The sequence below is a fragment of the Manacus candei genome, unplaced genomic scaffold (assembly GCF_025592945.1).
Source record: "Manacus candei isolate 608988 ecotype Guabito, Panama unplaced genomic scaffold, ASM2559294v1 h1tg000014l, whole genome shotgun sequence".
Taxonomy (NCBI): Eukaryota; Metazoa; Chordata; class Aves; order Passeriformes; family Pipridae; genus Manacus; species Manacus candei.
In genome coordinates, this window is record NW_026138062.1 from 17,042,951 (window position 1) to 17,064,630 (window position 21,680).

General features: G+C 37.1%; 1 protein-coding gene across 1 annotated transcript in view; it reads left to right on the forward strand.

Annotated features, from left to right (window-relative positions):
- The first annotated feature begins 855 nt into the window (after nucleotides 1-855).
- The window catches only part of LOC127467880 (complement C4-like), a 48,144-nt gene continuing 27,319 nt past the window's right edge, over nucleotides 856-21,680 (forward strand). The window contains exons 1-15 of the mRNA XM_051780400.1: nucleotides 856-1,002; nucleotides 3,274-3,466; nucleotides 4,474-4,654; nucleotides 5,319-5,389; nucleotides 5,694-5,779; nucleotides 6,494-6,576; nucleotides 7,712-7,799; nucleotides 12,495-12,600; nucleotides 12,796-12,919; nucleotides 14,898-15,013; nucleotides 15,748-15,915; nucleotides 16,662-16,859; nucleotides 19,200-19,391; nucleotides 20,754-20,903; nucleotides 21,311-21,437. Of these exons, the coding sequence (XP_051636360.1) occupies nucleotides 938-1,002; nucleotides 3,274-3,466; nucleotides 4,474-4,654; nucleotides 5,319-5,389; nucleotides 5,694-5,779; nucleotides 6,494-6,576; nucleotides 7,712-7,799; nucleotides 12,495-12,600; nucleotides 12,796-12,919; nucleotides 14,898-15,013; nucleotides 15,748-15,915; nucleotides 16,662-16,859; nucleotides 19,200-19,391; nucleotides 20,754-20,903; nucleotides 21,311-21,437 (1,948 nt within the window). The 5' untranslated portion in view covers nucleotides 856-937. The remainder of the gene's footprint in view (nucleotides 1,003-3,273; nucleotides 3,467-4,473; nucleotides 4,655-5,318; nucleotides 5,390-5,693; nucleotides 5,780-6,493; nucleotides 6,577-7,711; nucleotides 7,800-12,494; nucleotides 12,601-12,795; nucleotides 12,920-14,897; nucleotides 15,014-15,747; nucleotides 15,916-16,661; nucleotides 16,860-19,199; nucleotides 19,392-20,753; nucleotides 20,904-21,310; nucleotides 21,438-21,680) is intronic.

Consider the following 21,680-nt stretch of genomic DNA (forward strand, 5'->3'; position numbering starts at 1 on the left):
ACCTGCCTGTAAATCAGATGGGCATTTTTCCATTCTCATGAGTCAACAAAATTATGTTTGGGAGACAACAATCCAGTAAAGGTTTGTAAAAACGAGACCTGATGAAAGTTTCAGTTTGTTCTTTCATTTGCCTTTGATCAAAACTGGTTCCTGTACAATTATTCCTCAGACAATTTTTTCCCCTGTTAATCAATATCCTACCTTGTAAGATATTGTGTCTCTCCTACAGTCTGAAATGCTATCAGCTGATGAGTCATCTTATATGTTTATGCTGAGACTAATTACCCTCTGGAAATCCCTCTGTCTCGAACATATAGGAAAAATGGGCTGAGTAGCTCAGATAGAGCCATCAATTTTATTTCCACTGAAATTAAAGCAGATGAACACCTTCAAGCATGACAGATTGAGATGGTGTTGTACAGGTAGATTTCCAGCACAGTTACTTTGGTGCTATATAAACCAGAAGGAGCTTTCTCTCACCTTGCTGGGGTTAAGTAATGCCTGGGGTTAAGTAATGGCATAGAGAACGGCCTTGTCACTTGCATTTGTCCCCACTTAGAAATGCTTTACAGCCTCTCTTTTAGCCACAGTGTCTAGTTTGATTTTGGGATGCCTTTGCAGTATTTGTGAAAACTTGTCTCTGCACTTGACTTTTAGTTGCTCTCATGTCAAAATGTTGAAGCTGGGAAGAGAATGGATGAATAATCAAATGTAAAATTGTGTCTTAGTCCAGAATGTCTGTCCCTGGGGTATTAATGTGCACATCACCAGCATGTCCATCATGTTTGCTTGCACCATTTTGCAAGTCATTAATAAATAACCAGGATAGGTAATATTCTTTGCTGCAATGTGCCATCAGCCCATTTCTCACAGCATGGACCTAAATTGACTGTGGCTCTTTGGTATTTCTGTTTTGCAGATATTGTAGAGTTTTCCAATGGAAAGGCTGGCATTGTTCATGAGCTTTTGTTTGCTGCTGTCCGATACACAGCAAGCACCATCGTAAGTACATTTTGTTATCAATTCTTAAATCCTATCCCTTGGAAGAGAAAGTAGGAAATATTCTTTCTCTCAATAGAGAATCAACAAAGCCAGTTTCTTAGATCACTGAAAATTTGTGTAATCTTAAATAGGTAAGAGGTAAAAAGCTTAAAACAGCCCTTTTAAGGCACTTTTAAGGGAAGAGACCTCCACTTAGTAATGAATAATTAAAAATATCCCACTAAAGCATGTTGTTCCTTCTGTTATTGCTGTTTGTTCACCTTTTGTTTATGACATGTACTGGACTGAAAAATCTTCGGAAACAATATCTCTGTAATTGAGCTATACATTGCAGAAAGCAAAGGTTTCACTTTTGGGAGAGCTTCAGTGTTTTTCTGTATTTATCCTCTATTTTAGCGGAGACTTACATGTGTTGATACTGGTTCTTCTAGTTGGACAAATTCCTGAGTTTGGGAAATAGGTGTTACTCTTTGAGAAAACCTGTGAAGTACATTAAAGGTCCTTCAAATTGATCTTTATCTGTAGGGCAGAGGTACAGCAGAAGAGACTCTTTCTTTGTTCCCATGATGATCAAATGCTTGCAGGTATTTACCATACTCAGAGGAGAGCTTTGGTGAGATATTTGGGCTGTCAGTTCAAACTTTCTTCCCCTTCCATATCAGGTAACCTTTGAGGTTATCTCTAGCCCCAAATACTTATTTCTTTTCTGATGGTGTGTCATCCAGGTGCAGACTCCTACCTGCAGCCTGGTGTTGAACTCCAGTGTCCACATCAGCATGAAAACCACAGCCCCACAAAAACTTGGTGTTGGGGTACCTGTGGGGCATCTTGAGACATACTTCATCATTAGTAAAGCACAATCTTTGTCACCTGTGAAAAAAGTCTTAGTGGAAAAGGGGACTGAGATAGATTTTTTTCCCTGAGGTAATGGGATGTGGGAAACGCAAGGTGCTGAATTTATCAGTTATATGAAATTGAACATTACATCAGAAAAATGTCATGATGCTTTGAGACTAGATCTGGCCTGGGTCTGGCTAGCTGAGATTATGGGCAATGTAGGCTAGTGACCATACCTCACTGAGCTATTACATAGGTAAACTTTTAAACAACCAAAGCAACTAACTATACCTCAGAAAAAAAAAATACCTTGAATTTCTGTAGTCTATGTCAGAGAGCAAGCACAACTCTCTATTTTCCATATGTGAAGTTAGGTCTTGTGTCCCCTTTTGCTAGAACCAACAGACTCTGAGTGAATGAAATTAAATATCAGTTTTATTCCCTGATTGCTATACCCCACCATTTATTTTATACATTTAAGAAAGAAGAAACATTTTAAAAAAGTAAAAAAGAGAAAGTTCATCCAACCCATTCTGATAATAGCAAAATCATTTACCTTTCATTTTAGAATTGTTTTGCAGAATAATTATTTTCCAAAAGCAGCTTCCTTGAACTGAGAACTATTCTTTGTGTATGTGACATTATATGTGAAGAGTCATGACATGACTTTTGACATAGTTCTCTGATTTTTGTGTGTAAAATATCCTGGAAAAAAATGAGAGCAAGAATAATGATCTACATTTTAATGGTCATGAAATTAATTGCTAAGAAGCACCAGAGCAGAGTTTAGAATAAAGGAAAGTAATAAAGAGAAAAAAAGAAATCCTAACCAGTTTAGCCTCCAGCTCAGCCCTTCCCAGGGCTGTGGTCTTACCTTCTGTGGTCTCTCATTTCCTGCATTTCACAAACGATGACATTGCAATGAAGATCAGCTACTTGTAACCTCATACACATGGTCAGATAGGAAATTGATTTCTCCTGACATATTAAAGCATAAGCTGTCATAATGTAAGTGCTAATACACGAAGATACATAACTTTGTAACATTAAATATGTATTTATGAATATGTATTCATTGTCTTTCAATGCATGGCCTCATTTTGTTTAAGAAATTTGAGTTTGTAAAACTTCGTCTGAGTTAAACCAGGCTATAAATTGAATAAGTGGTCCCTGGGACATGTTGCAGGTTTTTTTCTCTATGTATAGGGACTGATGTTTTGTAGGAGTTAAATGTGATGGCTCAGAATTTGGGGATCAGTTGAGGAGAAACTGTCTACTTTTAACCTCTATTCTGACTAACAAGGGCAATAGATCAGTTGATCTCCACAATTCCCAAGCTCAGCTATTCTGTGAGTGTCTGCTTTTTTCTTTAAAATTTGTACTGATTGGACAATCACTGAACATACTGGAAAATCTGTTTGTCTGTTGTTTTAGATTTCTTATTACTGCTCCAAATGTGGTACATTTGGGCACATACGAGACAATAACAGTTCAAGTCCACGGAGCACAGAGTCCTGTGCGAGTTACTGCGTACTTCAAAGATGAGCTTAAAAATCAGCTCCTATCAGACAGGATCATCTTTAACCTTAACCAAAATAATGACTACCAGGAGATGAAAAAAATAATGGTGAGTCTGCCATCACAGTGATGTACATTTTTTTAATTAAGTGATAAAAAGCACATAATTTGTACTAGGAATAGGTTGGGACAGAGACAACACTGATTCCTAGAGACACGTGGTAGAACACCATTTCCAGTGACAGTTGCACCATATTCACCCAACCAGCTAATAAAAGAACACCTAATGGAATTTAAGTGGTGGTTGTAAGTGCACTTTTGTGCCCAAATAACAAGCTCAAGATTTTGTCACATGGTGATAAGTTCAGTTTAATTGTTTTATCACTGTTGTTCTGCATCACTTAAACTACAACTGCATTCATATCTTCGACTTACTACTGACCATGTTACAAAACCAGAGAAACCTTTAAAAATGTGCTGTCTCTCAGAACAAAGCCTGTGTTGCTTCTGCAAGCTCTTAAGTGGATTAGTTCTTTACATCCTGCATTGCATCATTTGCTTCTGCCATGATTCTTTGAAGTCTGGCAGCATTTTGTTCATTAGCACTGGTTTGGGCTAGCTGGTTGGAAAACAGCACAGCAATACTTAGTTTAGCTCTGCTCAGTTTCCCCCAAAGCTAACAGCTGAGCTTTCAGATCAGGTTCCTGTTGAGGGTGATGTTTAGAAGCATCACATAAAACTGCATGAAGTAAAGCACCAATCTCACAGACAAGGTTTTAGCATAATACGGATTACAGGATACATGGTGACTGGAACTCAACAAGCATGTAAATTGAAGAAAAGTCACCAGGCTTGAGTTATTGCCATTGAACAGAAGAAAGTGTATTTCTATGATGGAAAATAAAGGATTAGATAGTATCTATACTTTAAAAGAAATATTCATCTAGGAAGAAAGATATAACCCCCAGTGAGAAAGATATAATTGAGAATCTTCTGTCAAATGGTGCTAATAAAATTATTTAAGCACTTCAGGTGTTTTGGGGCCTCATCTATGTGGCCCCAAAGTCAACAGGCTCATCTCTGACTCCGTGGATTTTTCCCTTTTGTCCTCTTCAGGTCAAACCAGGGACTCTACAACAGAACCTGTTCAAGAAAAGTAATCAACCATATGTTCTGCTGGTCACTGAAAGCAGGGAGCTTCCTAAGGCCGTTCAGAGCATTCGCATCCTCCTGTCCTCCAAGAAAGGCTACATTTTCATTCAAACAGACAAGCCTATATACACACAAAGTTCCAAAGGTTAAAATACAAATGCTGCATTTTGAATGTTGAATATAGATGTTACAAGGGCATGATTAGAAAAAGCAACAATGACTTGATCCTTCCTGCAGCCAGGACTTCTGCAGGATCTGCACTGTGCATTGTAGCAACCCTTGTGGAAATGCCACTGGAGCCAAAGAGTCATTCTAACAGGAGCCAGACAAAATCTGCTCTTTTTTGTTCAAAAAGCTTAATGACAACATTCCTTTGGTAAACAAATTTGTGAGAAACCTGCAAAAAACCAAAACTCATATTGGTCCTGCTTGCGCCACCAGCAATGTGTCCTTTGCTCTTTAAGACCACAACTGCTTTCTTACCTAACAATTTCATTAAGTAATAAGAGATGGAAGTAAACAGAGTTCTTGAGTTTGGTTTCAGGCCTCGATTGCAGAATGAATATAAAAGTGAGTAATTTTCAGGACTTGCTTCAAGAGGTTTTCTGGTCAGGTAACTTCTCCCAAAGTCTGTGGGAGAATGCAATTCTTTTTTGAAATTTCTCAGACTTATTTTCATTAAAAGAAATTCAGTAAATACTAAATTCAATAAATACCAAATTCAGTAACTCATTTTACAGCTTGTAATAATTACTCTCTAGAAAGGCCAAAAAACAAAATGTGACTGTATTTATTCTTCTGTTAAACAGTAAAATACAGGATCTTCATTCTGGACAATGCTATGAGGCCAACAGATGACACGGTTACAGTTGCTGTGCTAGTAAGTATGCAAAAACACTGTTGATAAGTTCTTCTTCAACACAGGAAATATGAATAACTTGCACAAAAGATGTAAGAGTAAAACTATAGCTTTGACTCCTCTCAGTATTTACATATAGTAAGATATTTCTGGTTGGTTTTGGCTGATATCAGGAGCATGGAGGGAAACATGACATGATTATTAAAGTAGGAAAGTCAGAGAAGAATTTTCTCTTCCATAGGACTAGTATAAGAACTTGAACTTTTGGATGTAAACGTTTGACACCTGGTGCATAATTTCATGTTTACTTTCTCTGTCTCAACAGAATTCAAAAGGAATGGTGGTTAAAAAGTCAGATCGGAAAATAAAGGCAGTGTTCAGTGAACATTTTGAAATACCTGACGTTGCTGAGTACGTTATTGCTGTGCCTTGTGTATGAAAACCTGTAGGTTAAGATTTTTAACTGCTGAATTCCTGGAATTACTTTTCAAAATTGTCATTCTCTCACCATAGGGTAAAGATTGAGCCTATGGTTAATATCTTTTTACCTTTAAGCACCTCATCTTGGAGACTTGAGTCCAGAATTTAATGTTAATATGCTGTAATTAGCAGCATGTATTCTGATAAGGGAAAATTAAAAAAACTGTGTAAATATCTGCTCCAATGTATGGTTTCATTCAAGAGAGCACTCCTGCAAGAGCTTAGTTTGCAAAGTGTCGTTAACTGTGTCTTAATTATTAAATATTAATCATTTTAGGTCAGGCTTTTACTTAATATTCAGAGTGTTCTTGCATGCTAAGTTGATTCTGATATCACAATGAATATAAGCTATAGGAAATATTTGATGAGTGCTCTATTTCTGAGGACTTTCAAAGGTAATACATGATACATGTGGTTTGCAAATATGTTATCTTGTACTTCCTCGTACAGTTATTTTGAGTGTTTTCTAGGACATTTGGAAATATGTTGCTGGCTCCTCCTAGCAAAGAGAAATCCATTAATAAATTAGTTTAGGATGAGATCAAAGTAAGGAAAATATTAGTGTTTAGTGATAATTTATATATTGGCATCATCAAATATCTGAGGAATCCTAATTAACTATTTTCTGCTGAATCTGAACTTTAGGCCTGGAACTTGGAAAATCAAAGCCTGGTTTCACCAACATGAAATGTCTAATGTTTCTGCTGAATTTGAAGTTAAAAAATATGGTAAGAGAATATTAAATTTGCATTTTGAATATATGAAGTTACCACTATGTGTTAAAAGATATACTGCAGTGATTAAACCTGGCTCTGCTTAGGTAGTAAGGACAAATTTTACAGTGTTTCTGTGCATCGTTGCTATCTCTGATGCACAGAAGGAAAAATCTGGTTTTGTATGGCTTCCACTTGTATTTGAAAAGAGAAACACCTTTATTTATATACAGATTTAGTATCTTTTTTAACACTTTTTTAACATTTTTCACCAAACATTGTAAGGGCTCTCCTACTGCACAAAAAAAAGAATGAGATGAGTTCCCTTTTAAAGTCATTGCAATTCTCCTAAAGTTTCCAGTGAAGACTACTATGAAGAAAAACCTGCCTGTTTTCTCTCAGTAGAATTCAGTCTGGAAGTTTACTAGAGTTCCTATACTCAAAGAAGGTTTTTTTGAGCAATGGTAAAGGCAGTGTGGGAAAAGTAAAAATATAAAAATTTAACAATTTGGGATAAGAAATTGCTTGATTTATTTGCACTGAAATTATGCCTTCTTGTAAAAGTTAGTGTGGGTTTGTTATTTTGTTGGGGTTTTTTTCTTAAAGACAAAAGAAAACCTCGGGATTGTATGAAAATCTCAGTTTAAGAAAACTGGTTTTGCCTTAGTTAGTGAATGTAACAGAATAGTGGCGACTACTGCATCCTCCACAAACACCTACATGCAGAAGCAAATTACCCTGACTATATCTACAGGAGCAAATAGTTTGGCTTTATAGGAGCAAATTCAAAGTGACACAGCTGATGCTGGAGATCTCATGTCCACACTCCACCCATTTCATGGTGGGTTTACTTCAGACTGCTTCTAGTCCGGGGCACTTAATGCCCAGTAGCATTTATCTTCTGGCTTAATTTCATTGTAAATAAATGAATAAATTAATTTTGTGGGCTCAAAGACTGCTCCACTATATGAAGCAAAGCAGAATAAGGGAAGATGATTAGAGATTTGCTTCAATAGTGCACTGCTGATTCAAACTAAAACATCCCCTCAATTCAGCTGCATCCTCTCAGTGGGTGTTGCCACATGCCAGGAGTTTAAGACATGTTTGAAACTTGCATGTCATGACCTTTCACCTTCTTTTTTTCATGCAGAACTTCCATCTTTTGAAGTCAAACTCATCCCACTTCAGCCATACTACCACATCTGGAATGAAAGCTTTGTGTTTGATATCGAGGCAAAGTAGGTGTGCTCAGAGTCAGGTTGTTTCAGGAGGCAGATAAGTAGATTGTGAACTTTGCAGCTTCTTCCTTTTTCTTGTCATTAACAGTTAACCCACTTCTGGCTTTACTTGAATCTGACTAATCTTACATACTCTCTGTTTCCACTAATGACTTGAGACATCAGTGTAAAATTCTACCTGGGTTCAAGTCATGGTGATTAGGGTGAGCAAGATTTTCTGAATATTTTAGTTTGCTAGTAAAGGTGACTATTTAGGATTCTCCTCTATGTTGCTCGGTAAGGTTCCAGGCAAACTGATCACCTGGTTTTCTTTATACTTTTGCTTCTTACATTTAGAAATATTCTAAAGCCTCAGATGTGTTATTTAATTCAAGTAGAAATGGATTCAAGTTTGAGTATTTATTTTTTCAAGGCCCAATGAAGTTTGTAAACTAGTGCTTGTTTGCAGAAATGTTTCCAGGGGAATAAATACAATTAATCAGAGGAGTTTCCATGACCATCACTACACATATGTTTGTTGCTGCACAGTAGTGCAACACTGGTCTGGATGAGACATGGCTACAAGACTGGCCAGACCCTGAGTCAGGGCTCAATGAAAAATAAATTATACCTGGTCCCATACCAAATTAGAATGGCATCAAACACAGAGTAACTTAGGAAGTCAGAGAGTGAAAAGTTAACCCATCAAAATATTTTTAACAGTTTTGAAGAATCAGACTGAACTGAAATTGAATAAGCATTTAGTGCGCTGTGGCTCTGGTATTTTTGAGCACAAATTGACAGATCTAAATTTGCTGTACACTAGCAGTGGCTTATCAACATCTTTCAAACCTTCTTGACTGTTGAATTTTCAAGTTTAATAGGAGTCAAAATACTAAGAAACTGCCTGTTGAGAGAATGACTAAATCAGAACTAGATACATTTTTTCTCTTTTTTTCTGAAGAGGAGTAAATTTTATTAAACAACAACAGGCATGTGGAAGCAGCTGGTCTTCTTTAATAGTTGGGAGAAATCTATTCAGTTTCAAAGAAGTGAGGAATCTAATTTTTATGTCTTTAAAAATCAGAAATTAATATTTAGAAGTGAGGAATCTAATTTTTATGTCTTTAAAAATCAGAAATTAATATTTACCAGTACTATCAAACAGAGAAGGGTTTTAGGATATTGTCAAACACACTGGATAGTTGATATGGAAGAATACATCTCCTGAAATAAGGTACTCTGTGTTATCTACATAATACTGAATTAGTTATTCTGTTTATTTCTCCCTGGATAGACAAAAGCTCAGATTCGTTTCCAGGCAATTATGATGTGTCAGGGAAGAGCTGACCATGCAGTATGAGCAAGTAGTGTTAGACTGTCACTAAGAACAACTCCTTAAAACAGAAATCAGCACCTCATGGCTTTTGAGGTTGATTCACCATATCCCTTAACATTCTTTAGCACAAAAGCAAGAATAGGATCACACAGAGTTATTTCAGCCAGTACTCTTAAATATATGTAGTGTTATACAGTGGGTAAATTTTTTGTATGGTAACAATAATGCAAGATAGTGGAAAGTGAACTGTTTATATTTTATTGCATAATGATTATTTATTTTTGACCTGTAAGGCTTATTGTATCCATTCACTTTTAGTATTTTAGTATTTTAGTATTTTAGTATTTAGTATTTGCAATTATTTTTGAATAATATATAAATATACACGTGACATTGTTGGGAGATATTTTAGCAGAGAAGTTCATTCTTATAACTTACTAATTCTATAGAATAACTTGTATAATTTTATAAAGGTATTTCATTAAGTTTCCTAGGCAAAACCTCTTTGAGTATTGTCTTTTAGAAACATACACATAATTGAATAGTATAAGAATATCTTATTGATAAGTTACCATTGCACAGTTTGTATCTATCTTAGTAGTTGATGCAAATAGAAGAGAGAAGACAGTCAATACAGAAGAGAGGAAAGATCTAAGTATAGAAATTGCTAAGGTAATATGCAAACAAGAATAAAAAATCCTGCTCTAAACAACCAAAATTTGAGCCTTTATTAAGCACTGACAATAATTAACCATAGAAGTCATTTGGCTTACAGTAACCTTTAGTTAAATAGGAATTAATTATTAACATTTTTCAGTGGCCAAGGAGGCCAATGGCATCCTGGCCTGTATCAGCAATAGTGTGGCCAGCAGGATCAGAGCTCAGCACTACATTGAGGTGCTGGAGCATGTCCAGAGAAGAGCAACAAAGCTGGTGAGCTGGGGTTGTTTAGCCTAGATAAAAGGAGTCTCTACAACTCTTTGCAACTACCCCAAAGGAGATCGTAGTGAGGTGGGGGTCAGTCTCTTCTGCCAGGTAACAAGTGACAGGACAAGAGGAAATGGCCTCAAGTTGCACCAGGGGAGATTTAGATTGGATATTAGGAAAAATTTCTTCACTGAAAGGACTGTCAAGCATTTGAACAGGCTGCTCAGGAAGTGGTAAAGTTACCATCCCTGAAGATATTTAGAAGACACGTAGATGTGGCACTTAGGGACATGGTTTAGCGGTGGACTTGGTAGTGCTGGGTTAATAGCTAGACTTTTTCCAACCTTACTGCTTCTATGGTTTTATGTGAGTGCATGTGACTAATGCATCATTACTATTGTGACCATTCATATTTCACCTTGTGTTTGACTCTAGAAAGCCCTCCAAATTAAGAGCAGCAAATGAATTATTATTTTATTCAAATATTATCCTCATACAGTAGGAACTTTGTCTGCATTTCAACATGATACCAGAGAAATTATTTGAGCCACCTGGTCAGTCAATTAAACAGTTTCAGCTGGGTTCCAAGCCCCAGAGCTTAGTTGCCAGTGGCTCAGCTGGTCTGTGGCAAGGGCTTGACCTCTTCAATGCAGCACTCCCCAGACAATTTCTGAAACCTTTTTAAGAAGAAGCACAAACCAAGGTCAGCTCAAGGTATTTATGTGACCACTTTGCTGTTTAGTAGAGTGGGGATGGGTTGAGCTCTGCCAGCTGGCTGCAGTACAACAGCACTGTACTCGTTTAATTTAATTAACCTGGTCCAAACAGAGCACAGTCGTTAGATTTGCTACATGGACCCTGGAACTGTATCCAAGTGGAATACTGATCCCCCATTCCCCCTACTTCTTATCTGGGTTTATTTCTAATCTAAATTTATCCCTGACCAGTGTATATCCTGTTGGACTTCTGCTCTCTGCCCTTAACTCTGCTGATCCTTCCTTCCCCAGCACACTTTGAGAGAGCAGACAGAATCCTACATCCACTTCTTTTTGCTTGGCTGAACTCAACTCTTCTAATCTCCTCTTGATCACCTGCAATTCTTTATTTGGTTGTATTGAATTACTAGCTTTAATCATGATTGCTTGATACTGTGATATGAAGTAATATCAAATCCCTGGCTTTAATTTTAATCCTTTCTATAATTTTCTCTATGCTGTTGCAGCACTCATTTTTGAGTTTATAAACTTCATATATATTTCAATACTCATTAACATCATAATTATTTAAGAAGGTCTTAATAACTACATGTAATTCTTTTGTCTATTGGAAAATGTCCTAGTGGTGCTGCCTGACTTTCATCAAAATCAACATATGGAATTCCTGATAATTGAACTTATTTCTCTGAACTGGCCATGCATGTAATAAAGTTACTTGGTATATTTACTATTGTTTCCCACCGTTATTAGTTCTGGAATTTAATGGAGTTTTCATAAGAACTGCATCTCAGTTGCTTTCATTGGTATAGATCAGTGCTGCTGATTGGGTCAATTTGAAAGAGGCTTTGTTTAAACAAAAATAAGCCATTACAGAACTGAGATAAAGCAGGATTTCCACAGGCAAAAGACAACACTATGGCCATGACAAGTCTCATGTAGCACATGTAGCATCCTCCACTGTGCTACCAGAGGATTCCATCTGCCAGGGTTTCCTTGAGTAAGGAGCCAGGTACAACATGTCCTACATGCCCTATCCTCTCTCTCCATGACCTATATGCAACGTCCAGGGGTGTTCTGGACAGATACCTATCTGGTAAATATTTCACTTACAAGTGAATGTTATGCTATACTGCCTCAGTCTGTAGGGGAGATGTAGGGTAGAAGGTATCTACTGTACCTAATGCATGTATTAAAATATCAGTAGATAGGATCTGTCTCTGTACATCTTCAGAGGAACTAAATACTTCATATCAGTCCCTGAAATGATTCTCTGATCCCTTATTTCAAACGCTTTTCTCATGAGGTGTCTCATACAAAGGAATTAGCTGTGCATCGAAGCTAAAGAAACTGGATACCTCCCTTGCTCTCTCTGAGGGGGATGAGTTGTGTGAGACCTCACTGTGCAACTAAAGCTCTCGTTAATTCATTAAAAAAAAAAGGTTTTGTTTACTCTGGTACAAATTTTGTCAGATGGTGTCTCGACATGTGATTCTGCTGACATGATTTACTCCATATATATGTCTGCTTTTGAAATCAGTACTTGGTACAAATGTCAGTAAAAGTCTTCATGTTTGAGTTACAAGTGAGTAGGACTAATTTTTGTTTTCAAGGTATTAGTTACAGATGGGATGCCTACAAATATTCCAATTTTATTTCAACATAAAATGATGTCTGATTTATGCTTGTTTTTTATTAAGGCAAAAATTCACCTCCTTGCTTTTCTTCCTTTCAAAGACACTCTTATGGGAAAGAAATTCAAGGTGCTGCATATGTGCGATTTGGCATCATTGATGAAAATGAAAACAAAGTGTTTGTTCCAGGTCTGGAGCAACAGCTATCTGTAAGTATTCAGTGGAACTATTTTGATTTATTGTACCTAAGCTGAATATTGTCAGAAATTCTGGAAACTTAGAACCCTGCAATACCATAGTCATGATATAAGCAACACTTTTTTATTTCTAATGGCAACAAACCAGTAAAGGGTTGTCAATTCCCCTTTTTTTTTGTTTTCCTTTTTTTTTCACTTTTGTTTTAGATTCAAAATGGGAAAGGAAGAGTTACTTTAAATACACTACTTTTGGAAGAGAAATTAAGGAAGAGCATTTCCACTCTGGAAGGGTTTTGTTTATATGTTGCTGTTACCACTGTAGAAACTGCAAGTGAGTACACTATGGCTTAGCTGATACAGTCTGTAATATTTATGTTGACCTTTCTCTACTGTAATCCTTCATGTGGGAAATCTTGTGCAACTGGATCAATCTTTGCTGCAAAGCTTCCTCATGCTATAGTGCCTGACAGCCTCTTTCATCCGACCCCCTTGTGTACAAAAACTTCATTTTGTGTGGTATTCACTTATCTGAACCCAAATATCCTGACCACTTTAAATGCCCTGTGTGATCCTGTGTTGTCTTCCATTGCTGCTCCAGAAGTACTCAGGTCTCCTGCGAGTACTGTCCTATGGGGTCTGTCCCACATGAAATAGCTCTGTGAGGATATCTGAGATATCCTAGTCCCTCTGAAGTGGCATCAGACACATGTATGAATGCAAATAAATTAATCCCCATAAGATCCTGTTGATCACTTGCCCTAGCCACCTCCATTCCTTCCATATATATAAATTTATTAGTTGCACTTGATATCTTAGCTTGCTTTGTACCTCAGCAGGCTAAGCTGTCAGGTTAGAGGTAAGGCATACGTATTAGAGCCACAGTGCAATGCAGAGGAGGATCTAACCCTTGTGAGTCCTGTTTGTCCTCTTATGTCCCACAATTTTATTAGACTGTGGTACTTGGCATATGCACAAGCACAATATAGTCCAAATTGCTTGGTCTTGCTGTTCATCTGGGACATGAGCCTGGAGCATGTCTTCCAGAGTTTCTAATGGTTGCTTGCAATTGTTCTTCTAGGAAACAGATAGTAACAGGTAATAATGGAGCTAACTTCTGAAGCTAAATCTGTGGCAAAGCTGACCTTTCCAACAGGGGCAAGATTTTTCTTTTTCTTCGTAGGGAAATTGATCCCCTTTATTTTAGATATCTGAACGTAAAGTATCTAGTCAGAGCTCAGGCATTTTGTGTAGTCAGTATAGAGAATGGATGGGTTAAACTGCACTCCAGAGGTGTCTGTTCCCAGTAGCTATAGAAAGAGTCTAGTTACTTAGCTTAGAATTACAAAAATTCCATAAATTCCTAAAAATCCTATACATTAGGTAGGATTCCTTAAAATCCTAAAATTAAGCCAGATTCATTGCAGCTGTGCAGTTCTTTAGTATTACCTGCTATAGGTGCTAGCATTCACTATTGCCACAACATTTATGGCAAGAGCAAAAGGGGCTGGAAGTACTCCTGTTACTATACCATCATGATGGGCACAAGATCTCATGGTGAGCCATGCTCTCTACCACGCTGTGCATGTGCCTCTTTCTGCCACAGGCAGGCTACCTTCACACTTGTGTGCTTGCTGGGCTTGGTACTAATTACATGCATGACAGGGAAAGGGTAGTGGGCTTTACTGACACCTCTCAACCTTGGAGAGCTAAAGTGGAAAATAAGGATGTTGAAACATGTTTCTAAATGCATTTGGTTTAAAACAAGTTGTGCAACTAGTTTCTTTAGATATAGTTATTGGTAGTGGTGTAACTAGAAGAATTACTGTTTTAACTAGAAGAATCTCAGATGGAAAGCAGTTGCTCAAGCTGCAAGTTGCAGAAGATGGCATTAGGTAATATTAACTGTCACTAGTAGCTGAAAATGAAAAAAAATCTTTCAGAAAATTAGAGATCTAAGGTCCCAACCCCTCTACCAGCTCTGAGTAACTTCTGTGTTAGTCTTTGATGGAGCCTTTCCCCAGGAACGGAGCCCCAACAGCTCAGAAAGGGAGGTGTGTGGCTGCAGTGGCTCCTGGGGTAGAGTGCCCTTTGTTTGCAGGTACTTTGTTCCAATTGATGTATTAGAGAGGAATTTTTATTTATCCTCTTCTAAAAACTGAAGCTCTTGTGTGGGAATCATATTTCACTTTCCTTTATATATGCTGCTAAAGGTGAAATTAATCTTGGAAACAGAAATGAGAGATGTTGTGGTTATATGCAAGTACGTAGTTATTGCCCTCATAGCAACATGTACTGTTTGATATTAATAGGTGGTGAGATGAGGGAAGAGGAACTGAGCAATGTGAAGTTTGTGAAATCTCCTTATGCTGTTGATCTGTCTAATACCAAAAAGCATTTTGTGCCTGGAGCCCCCTTCTCTGTTGTGGTATGTAGTATTTAGCTGATTGTATCTTTGCCTCTAAAGAAATGCATTTGTATCTGCCCTTTTTCCTTATCTGATCCAATGGGAGCTCTATAGGACAGAGACCTTTAGGAATAGATCCAACATAGACCTACAGTTTGTGTCTGGTTTGTCTTGTTTCTGTACGCTCAGAGCCCAAGCAGCCAGAAAATGCTGATTTTCTGCTCTGGAAGTCAATGTGTACTGTTTTCCTACAAGGTTTTATAAAACAGCAATCTCTTCCTCACTTCCATATCAAAATATTAAGTTAATAATATTGTATCAAATTAGTCCCTTGTCAAATTAGAATTCTGAAAACTAAAACAGCATATTACCTTTTTAAAAAAATGCATTGAAATTTTTACTGTTTTAAACTTCACACCTTCAAGTTTTTCTACAGAGTTTTCTACAACAAGTTAAAGTCATAAATTTACCTTATAATAGTTGAAGACAAATGTCTCTGGGATCAGCTTAGACCAAATAGATGCCAAGTAAATAGCTAGGGCAGCTCTTAATCCTTACTGACAGATTTTTACCTTAGCTGGAGTCCAGACTGAGTCGATTTCTACCCCCTTCTCTCAAAGCTCAAATTTTTGAGCACTAATGTGTACACTTTTGTATTTCTTCTGAGTTTATAAAAATAACTGCTTCTTATTTGTAAGCCTTTTTTAAACCCAAGATTTTCTTTAAGTAACAAAAACTTTTTTTTTTTCCGATAGGCATCTGTCACTTTGGTTGATGGTTCTCCTGCTGGCTCCCTTCCTGTCACTGCTACTATTACCTTGCCTGGAAAACCCCCAATGAAGAAGACTGTACTCTCTAATAAAGAGGGCCTAATCCCCCTTACATTTGACGTCCCCAGAGATGCCCAAAGGCTTGAAATAATGGTAAAGAAAACCCAAACATCCATATTTAAAAGTATACCACTGGGAAGAACTGAGAACACAATTACAAATGACTGTGAAAATGATCAGTTTTCAATAAATTAGCACAGAGAGTGGAACATCATATTTTACACCATCTGTAGAGCTTTATTCAGACTGTGTAGGATATTTTAAAGAGACCAGGGGCCTGAGGGATGTCTCACTGACATGAAAGGCACTCTGGTACATCAGAGCCTTAGGGATACATGTGTTGGTTATAGTGGTGCATTTTTTCAGTGTTTTGATGTTCATTTTCCTGGCATGAAGGACAGAAATGGGACTGTAAGGTCTCACCATGGAAAATGATAGGAAATTATGAAAAGAGGGTGAAGAAAAAGGTCCTGAGCAATCCAGAGAGTAGGCTACATCTGCCCACTCAGGGGGTTCATTTAAGTGTACAATATAAAATGGGAAAAAAACTTATCTGAGTACAAAATCACTTTTGAGTCATTTTGAGGCATTATTTCTCATTCAGAAGAGCCAAGAATGAAAGATACCAAATTAAAATGGAACAAGAGACAAAATGGGGTGAGAGAATAAAATAATTAAAATCCTGTTTTTTGGTGAGAGGTTCTGCTAATGGGGTCTCGGCAATGATTCATCTCACTTCACAGCATTTTCCATATAATCCATCAAGATATGAATTAATGGTGACATATACTATCTCCTGCGGGACACTTGATTCACTCTGTCTTTTTCTTCCCTGATAGGTAAAGGCTGAAGAGGGAAAAGAAAAATTAGAATCACCTGAAGCCAGTATCAGAGCTGAAAGATACCAGTCTGCTTCCCCAAACTACCTAAGCATCAGCATCCCGCATGCTGTTGTGGCACCTGGAGACACTTTACACATCACTTTGAATGACATTCATCAGTCTGGCAGTGGAAAGATTGACTATTTCTATTATATGGTAATCAAAATAGTATCATATCAGTAATTTCTTTTAGGAATTATACATCTCAGAATATTTATCAAGTTATTAATATCCAGCAAAGGGTAAGTGAGACAATCAGTGTTCTGGCACACCTGATCCACCAAGACAAGCTGAAGGAATTGGGCTTGTTCAGTTTAGTGAAGAGACTCAGAGTGAGTCACTAGTAACCTAAAATTACTTGAAGAGAAATTAGACATAATGAGAGACAAACTTTCAAACTTTAATGAGAGGCAAACTTTCCTAGATGGTGCCATGCAAGATAATAAGGGATCAAGGCTAAAAATTATGGCCTGGAAGGTTCGTTTTGGAAAAATCTATTCACTAATGATGAATGCAATACTGGAAGAGATTCCCCAGAGGGTTTAGGTACTTTCCATCCTCAGAAAAATTCAACACTCAACTAGAGAAAAACCACATCTGACCTAACCTTAAACTGGTGATGTCTTGTCTTAGAGCAGGCAGTTGGACTAGAGATCTCCATAAGTCCCTTCCAGAAACTATTTCTATAATTCTATTATTTTTTTATATTTATATATATTCTGGGGCATGTAATACAGGAATCTTTGTAAATTTTTTTCCTGAAGAAGGACATCTAAGTATAAATTTTAGTCTGTAGTTTCTAATGCAGTCTACAGCAAATAGATCCATATGGGGTAATGTTTGTCTGCATAATTATGTGGATATTTTTGAAAGAACTGACAGCTTTGAAAGCTGAAATCCCAGGCAGATAACTTCTATGATATCTATAACAATTTTATCTTAATCCAAATTTCTCTTAATCCAGATCTTGTTCTTTCACACTCCTTCCAATCTGTATTCTTTCCTCATAATGTTTTTATAGGTCTGATTCCCATAAAAGCTTTTTTTTTTTCCCAACTATTGCAGAACTGCCCACCTTGTTGTGGACAGATTATATATATACATAAGGTTTTGACCCTGCAATTAGAAAATCTAGTCCTATTCTAGGGGATGTTGAATATATAAAAAATGTCTTTTATAATTAACTACTGGGTTTTTTCACAAATAATACATGATTTTTGTATTACCATGGCTCCATATTACCTGCTTTTGGTTTAGTTAATCAGTAGGTCAGTGTTATCTCCTACAAAGATTGTCATGAATGATACTGAAGGCATTGGCTGTTACGACCCTAAATAACATTCTACAACTGAAAAGCAGATCTGCAGACAGAAAAGTGAGGAAACCATCTTACTCAGCCTGTGATCAGGAATGCACAGTATTTATTTTGCTGAAGGAGACAAATGTATTCATGGGTACATTTCGGGAGTGAATCTTTTGGATGTGAAATGTGTTTAATCCTCTTCTCCCTCTCTTCATCCTAATTCTTTTGGCAGCTTAAATTTCCCAGGATGATAAACACCACAGACACCAGTTCCCATTTATTTTTAAAAAGACTCTCATATATTGTAATAATTGTATCCCTAGGAGTTAAGTTTAGATTTGTGGGTTAATTTTCATTGGATGACTTAGCAGAGGGTTGGAATTGGTGTTGCCAGGCTCTGGGAAGACGCGGTGCTGGTTAGGAAGGGTGTGTGGGAGATGTGGTGAGAGACACTGCTAGAGTGCAGCAGCAAGGCTTTCTCCTAAACTTTGGTCATCTAAATGAGGGCAGCGAGGATTTCAGAGAAGGCTGCAGCATGTCTTTGTTTCTTCCAGAAGCCCATTCATTGTGTGTTTAGGAAAACTCCACGTTTTGTTCAGGGAAGAACACTGTCAGTCCTGCCACTGTGTCTGTTTTTCATTCCATTCAATTTAATATAATTAACATAGTGTGGGAAGAAAGGCGTTAAATAGTGAAAGATGGGCTGAAATCAATTAAAGGCTGTGATATTTTATCCTGAATAGTGTTTTTTGGATGAAACCTCCTGTCCCAACCTTTTCACACCATCTGAAAGATTCAGTACTGATTACAGATTAAATAAAGCTGATATCCTTGTGGGGGTGATGGTCAGTCATTGTAGAAGACAAAGATAAGACTGACATCTGGGTACCTTTTTTCAAGCTGTAAGATTGAGTGGAGGGTGGCATATTTGTGTTCAAACCTGGGCCACAAGACCATCGCAGCAGAGGCTCACCACCACACTGTGTGCTAGTCTCTTCCAGGCTACTTGTATACGGGTTAAGAATTAAAACTGTTAAGTGCCATTAGAAGAGAATATGTTTTAAACAGAAATCACTTCAGAAAATTATATCTACATATATATATGCATATATGTATGTGTAAAATTATGCAACATAATGCCCATTCTAGGGTATATTCGCAGTATTTTATTTATGTTTGTTTCTGCCTTGCAGGTTGTTGCAAAGGGACAAGCTGAGCTTTTGGGAAGGGTCCCATCCTCAAAAAAAATAATAAACCTTAAAATCACAGAGAAGATGGTGCCTGCCTTTCGCTTTTTAGCCTACTACTTCATTGCAAATGAGGGCCATCAAGACATTGTTGCCGATTCTGTATGGGTGGACGTTATGGATGTCTGTGAAGGAAAGGTACTTGTAGCTTCTGTTATTTTATCCAAATTGAAAACAAAAACATGGTGTATCAGCAGAGCAAATGGAGGCCTGTGGTTAAAAAGTGAAAGACGTATCATTTTTATTGAAAAAAGGGAGTCGTCAGGATTCGTGCTGAAAGGTATAGCTTGAAAAGGCTCCCAAGAATGATGGCAGAAAGGCTTCCAAGAGTGACAGAAGAGATATCCTTCTTCTGCAGGACAGGCTGTGCCTCAAAAAGATGAAGAATATAGTTTTGTAGAGATAAAGCCCCCCCGTGTGTCTATATGTTAGAAATCTGCAGTGAAACACCAATAGAATTGTTGAGGGGCAGAATCTCTTTAAACTTTGTCTTTTTGTAGTAAGGTGTGCCACATGAAAGAAAGTGAAGCCATGTATTGGGAAAAAAAAACAAATTCAAAGTAATTTTTCAGGCTTTTTGATTTCTTTTAAAAGTAATTTTCTGAGATTTTGTAGCATTTCAAAAACACTTTAAAAAAGTTTAAATTAGAAAATGAAGTGTGGGTAAAATAGGAGCCCCTCTAAGCCTTCCTTTCACTTTCCTCCTCCTCCTTTGTGGGACCATAAGGTAAAATGAAAAAACATGACAGGAATTTTTCCTAATGGCATGAAACACAACTGCTGAAAAATGTCAGCCGTCTAAAATTATATTTTACAATGAAAATATTTGTTTTGGAAAAAGAATGTGATAGTCTATTGGGAAAAAAAGTTTTCAAGAAAAATTATCTATCTCTAAAACACAAACCAATTCTTCGTTTATACTATGACAAAAGTCAGTTATGGTCAAGCTGGCATATCTACTACGGATTCGGTATTAGTTTCATAATCACCGTTCCTACTCCCTCCTAAACCACAAAGTGTCTACACTAGAACCAGATCTGAGTTTACCCAGTCATGTTAAAAAATGCGAGTGTGCAATAGAAAGCAGGTAGTATTATTACAAACTGGTTTAAGTCAGTTAATTTTGTACATTAATTAGTCTTTTCCTGTATTTCATGGCAATTTTGTTTCCACTGGAAAATAACAAAATTATGTTGAAGACCCTAGTTCAGCAAATCCCTTACATGTACTTTTAATTCCCGTTTGTGCTTATTCGTCATTGAAAGTCAGCGTCCAATATTCTGCAAGACATATCTTTTAGTTCCCCATGATTTCCTTCAGTGAGAAATATCTGCATCTCCATCTTCCAAAACACAGGATCCAAGGCAGAAGCACCACAAAACAGAAGCATCCCCCAGCCTCTGACTGCTGACAATCACAGCTGACAGTGTTCCTGGCCCAAAGAGTCTTCACTTTTTATTAACAAATTTGATATTTTTTGTTTCAATCTTTTCTGTTTAGATTAAAGTGAGAACAGAACAAGAGATATATGAACCAACAGATATCATCAATTTACAGATTGAAACGGACCATGTGGGAAAAGTTGCCTTAGCTGTGGTTGATAAAGCAGTTTTTATTCTGAATAAGAAAAATAAGCTTACAGCCAAAAAAGTAAGATATTTCTAAGAAGAAAATTTTGTATCTACAAGTCAAACAAAATTTTCCATGACTAATGTGAGGATCAAAATGTAATTAATGGCTATTAATTGCTTAAACACTGATTTGCTAAACTTGAAAATGTTTTTTTCTTTTGCAATTTATTGTTTAAGATGAATGGTATATTTAAGATGGGAATTTTCATGCAATGGCAGACAAGTCTGTAAATTAAGATACCATTGCTTGAAATCACTTCCTAACTAAAACATTCCTTAACTCTAATCTCAGTTTCCAAATGCAGCTTGTACCTCCAGTTTGCCTTGCTTCTGTGAATCAAAGACTACAAGAATTTTTCTAACATATATATATATATAAACCCTTTACAAACCTGTACAGTACATCCGTACTATTTTATTTGGCAGGTATTTAATGCTATGAATTCGTATGATCTTGGATGTTCTGCAGGTGGTGGCTCAAATAATGTTCAAGTTTTTACTGATGTTGGTCTGGCTTTTATATCAGATACAATTCAATCCAGCATTCGGGAAGGTGAGTGCAATCTGCCCTCTACTTTACATGTTTGTTTACACTGTAGATCTGATGAGGTTGATTGCTTAAAAACCAGAAACATTTTATTGTTATGTTGTAAAATCTCCTTTGCTTCTGGATTTTTATTCTTCTGTTCTTCCACTGGATGCTGGAAGATCAGATAGCCCAGATGATGGCTGCTGGTCCTTTGGTGACCACCTCACATGGGGCAGGCAGCAGTTGGCCAGGGCTGGAAGGTAACTT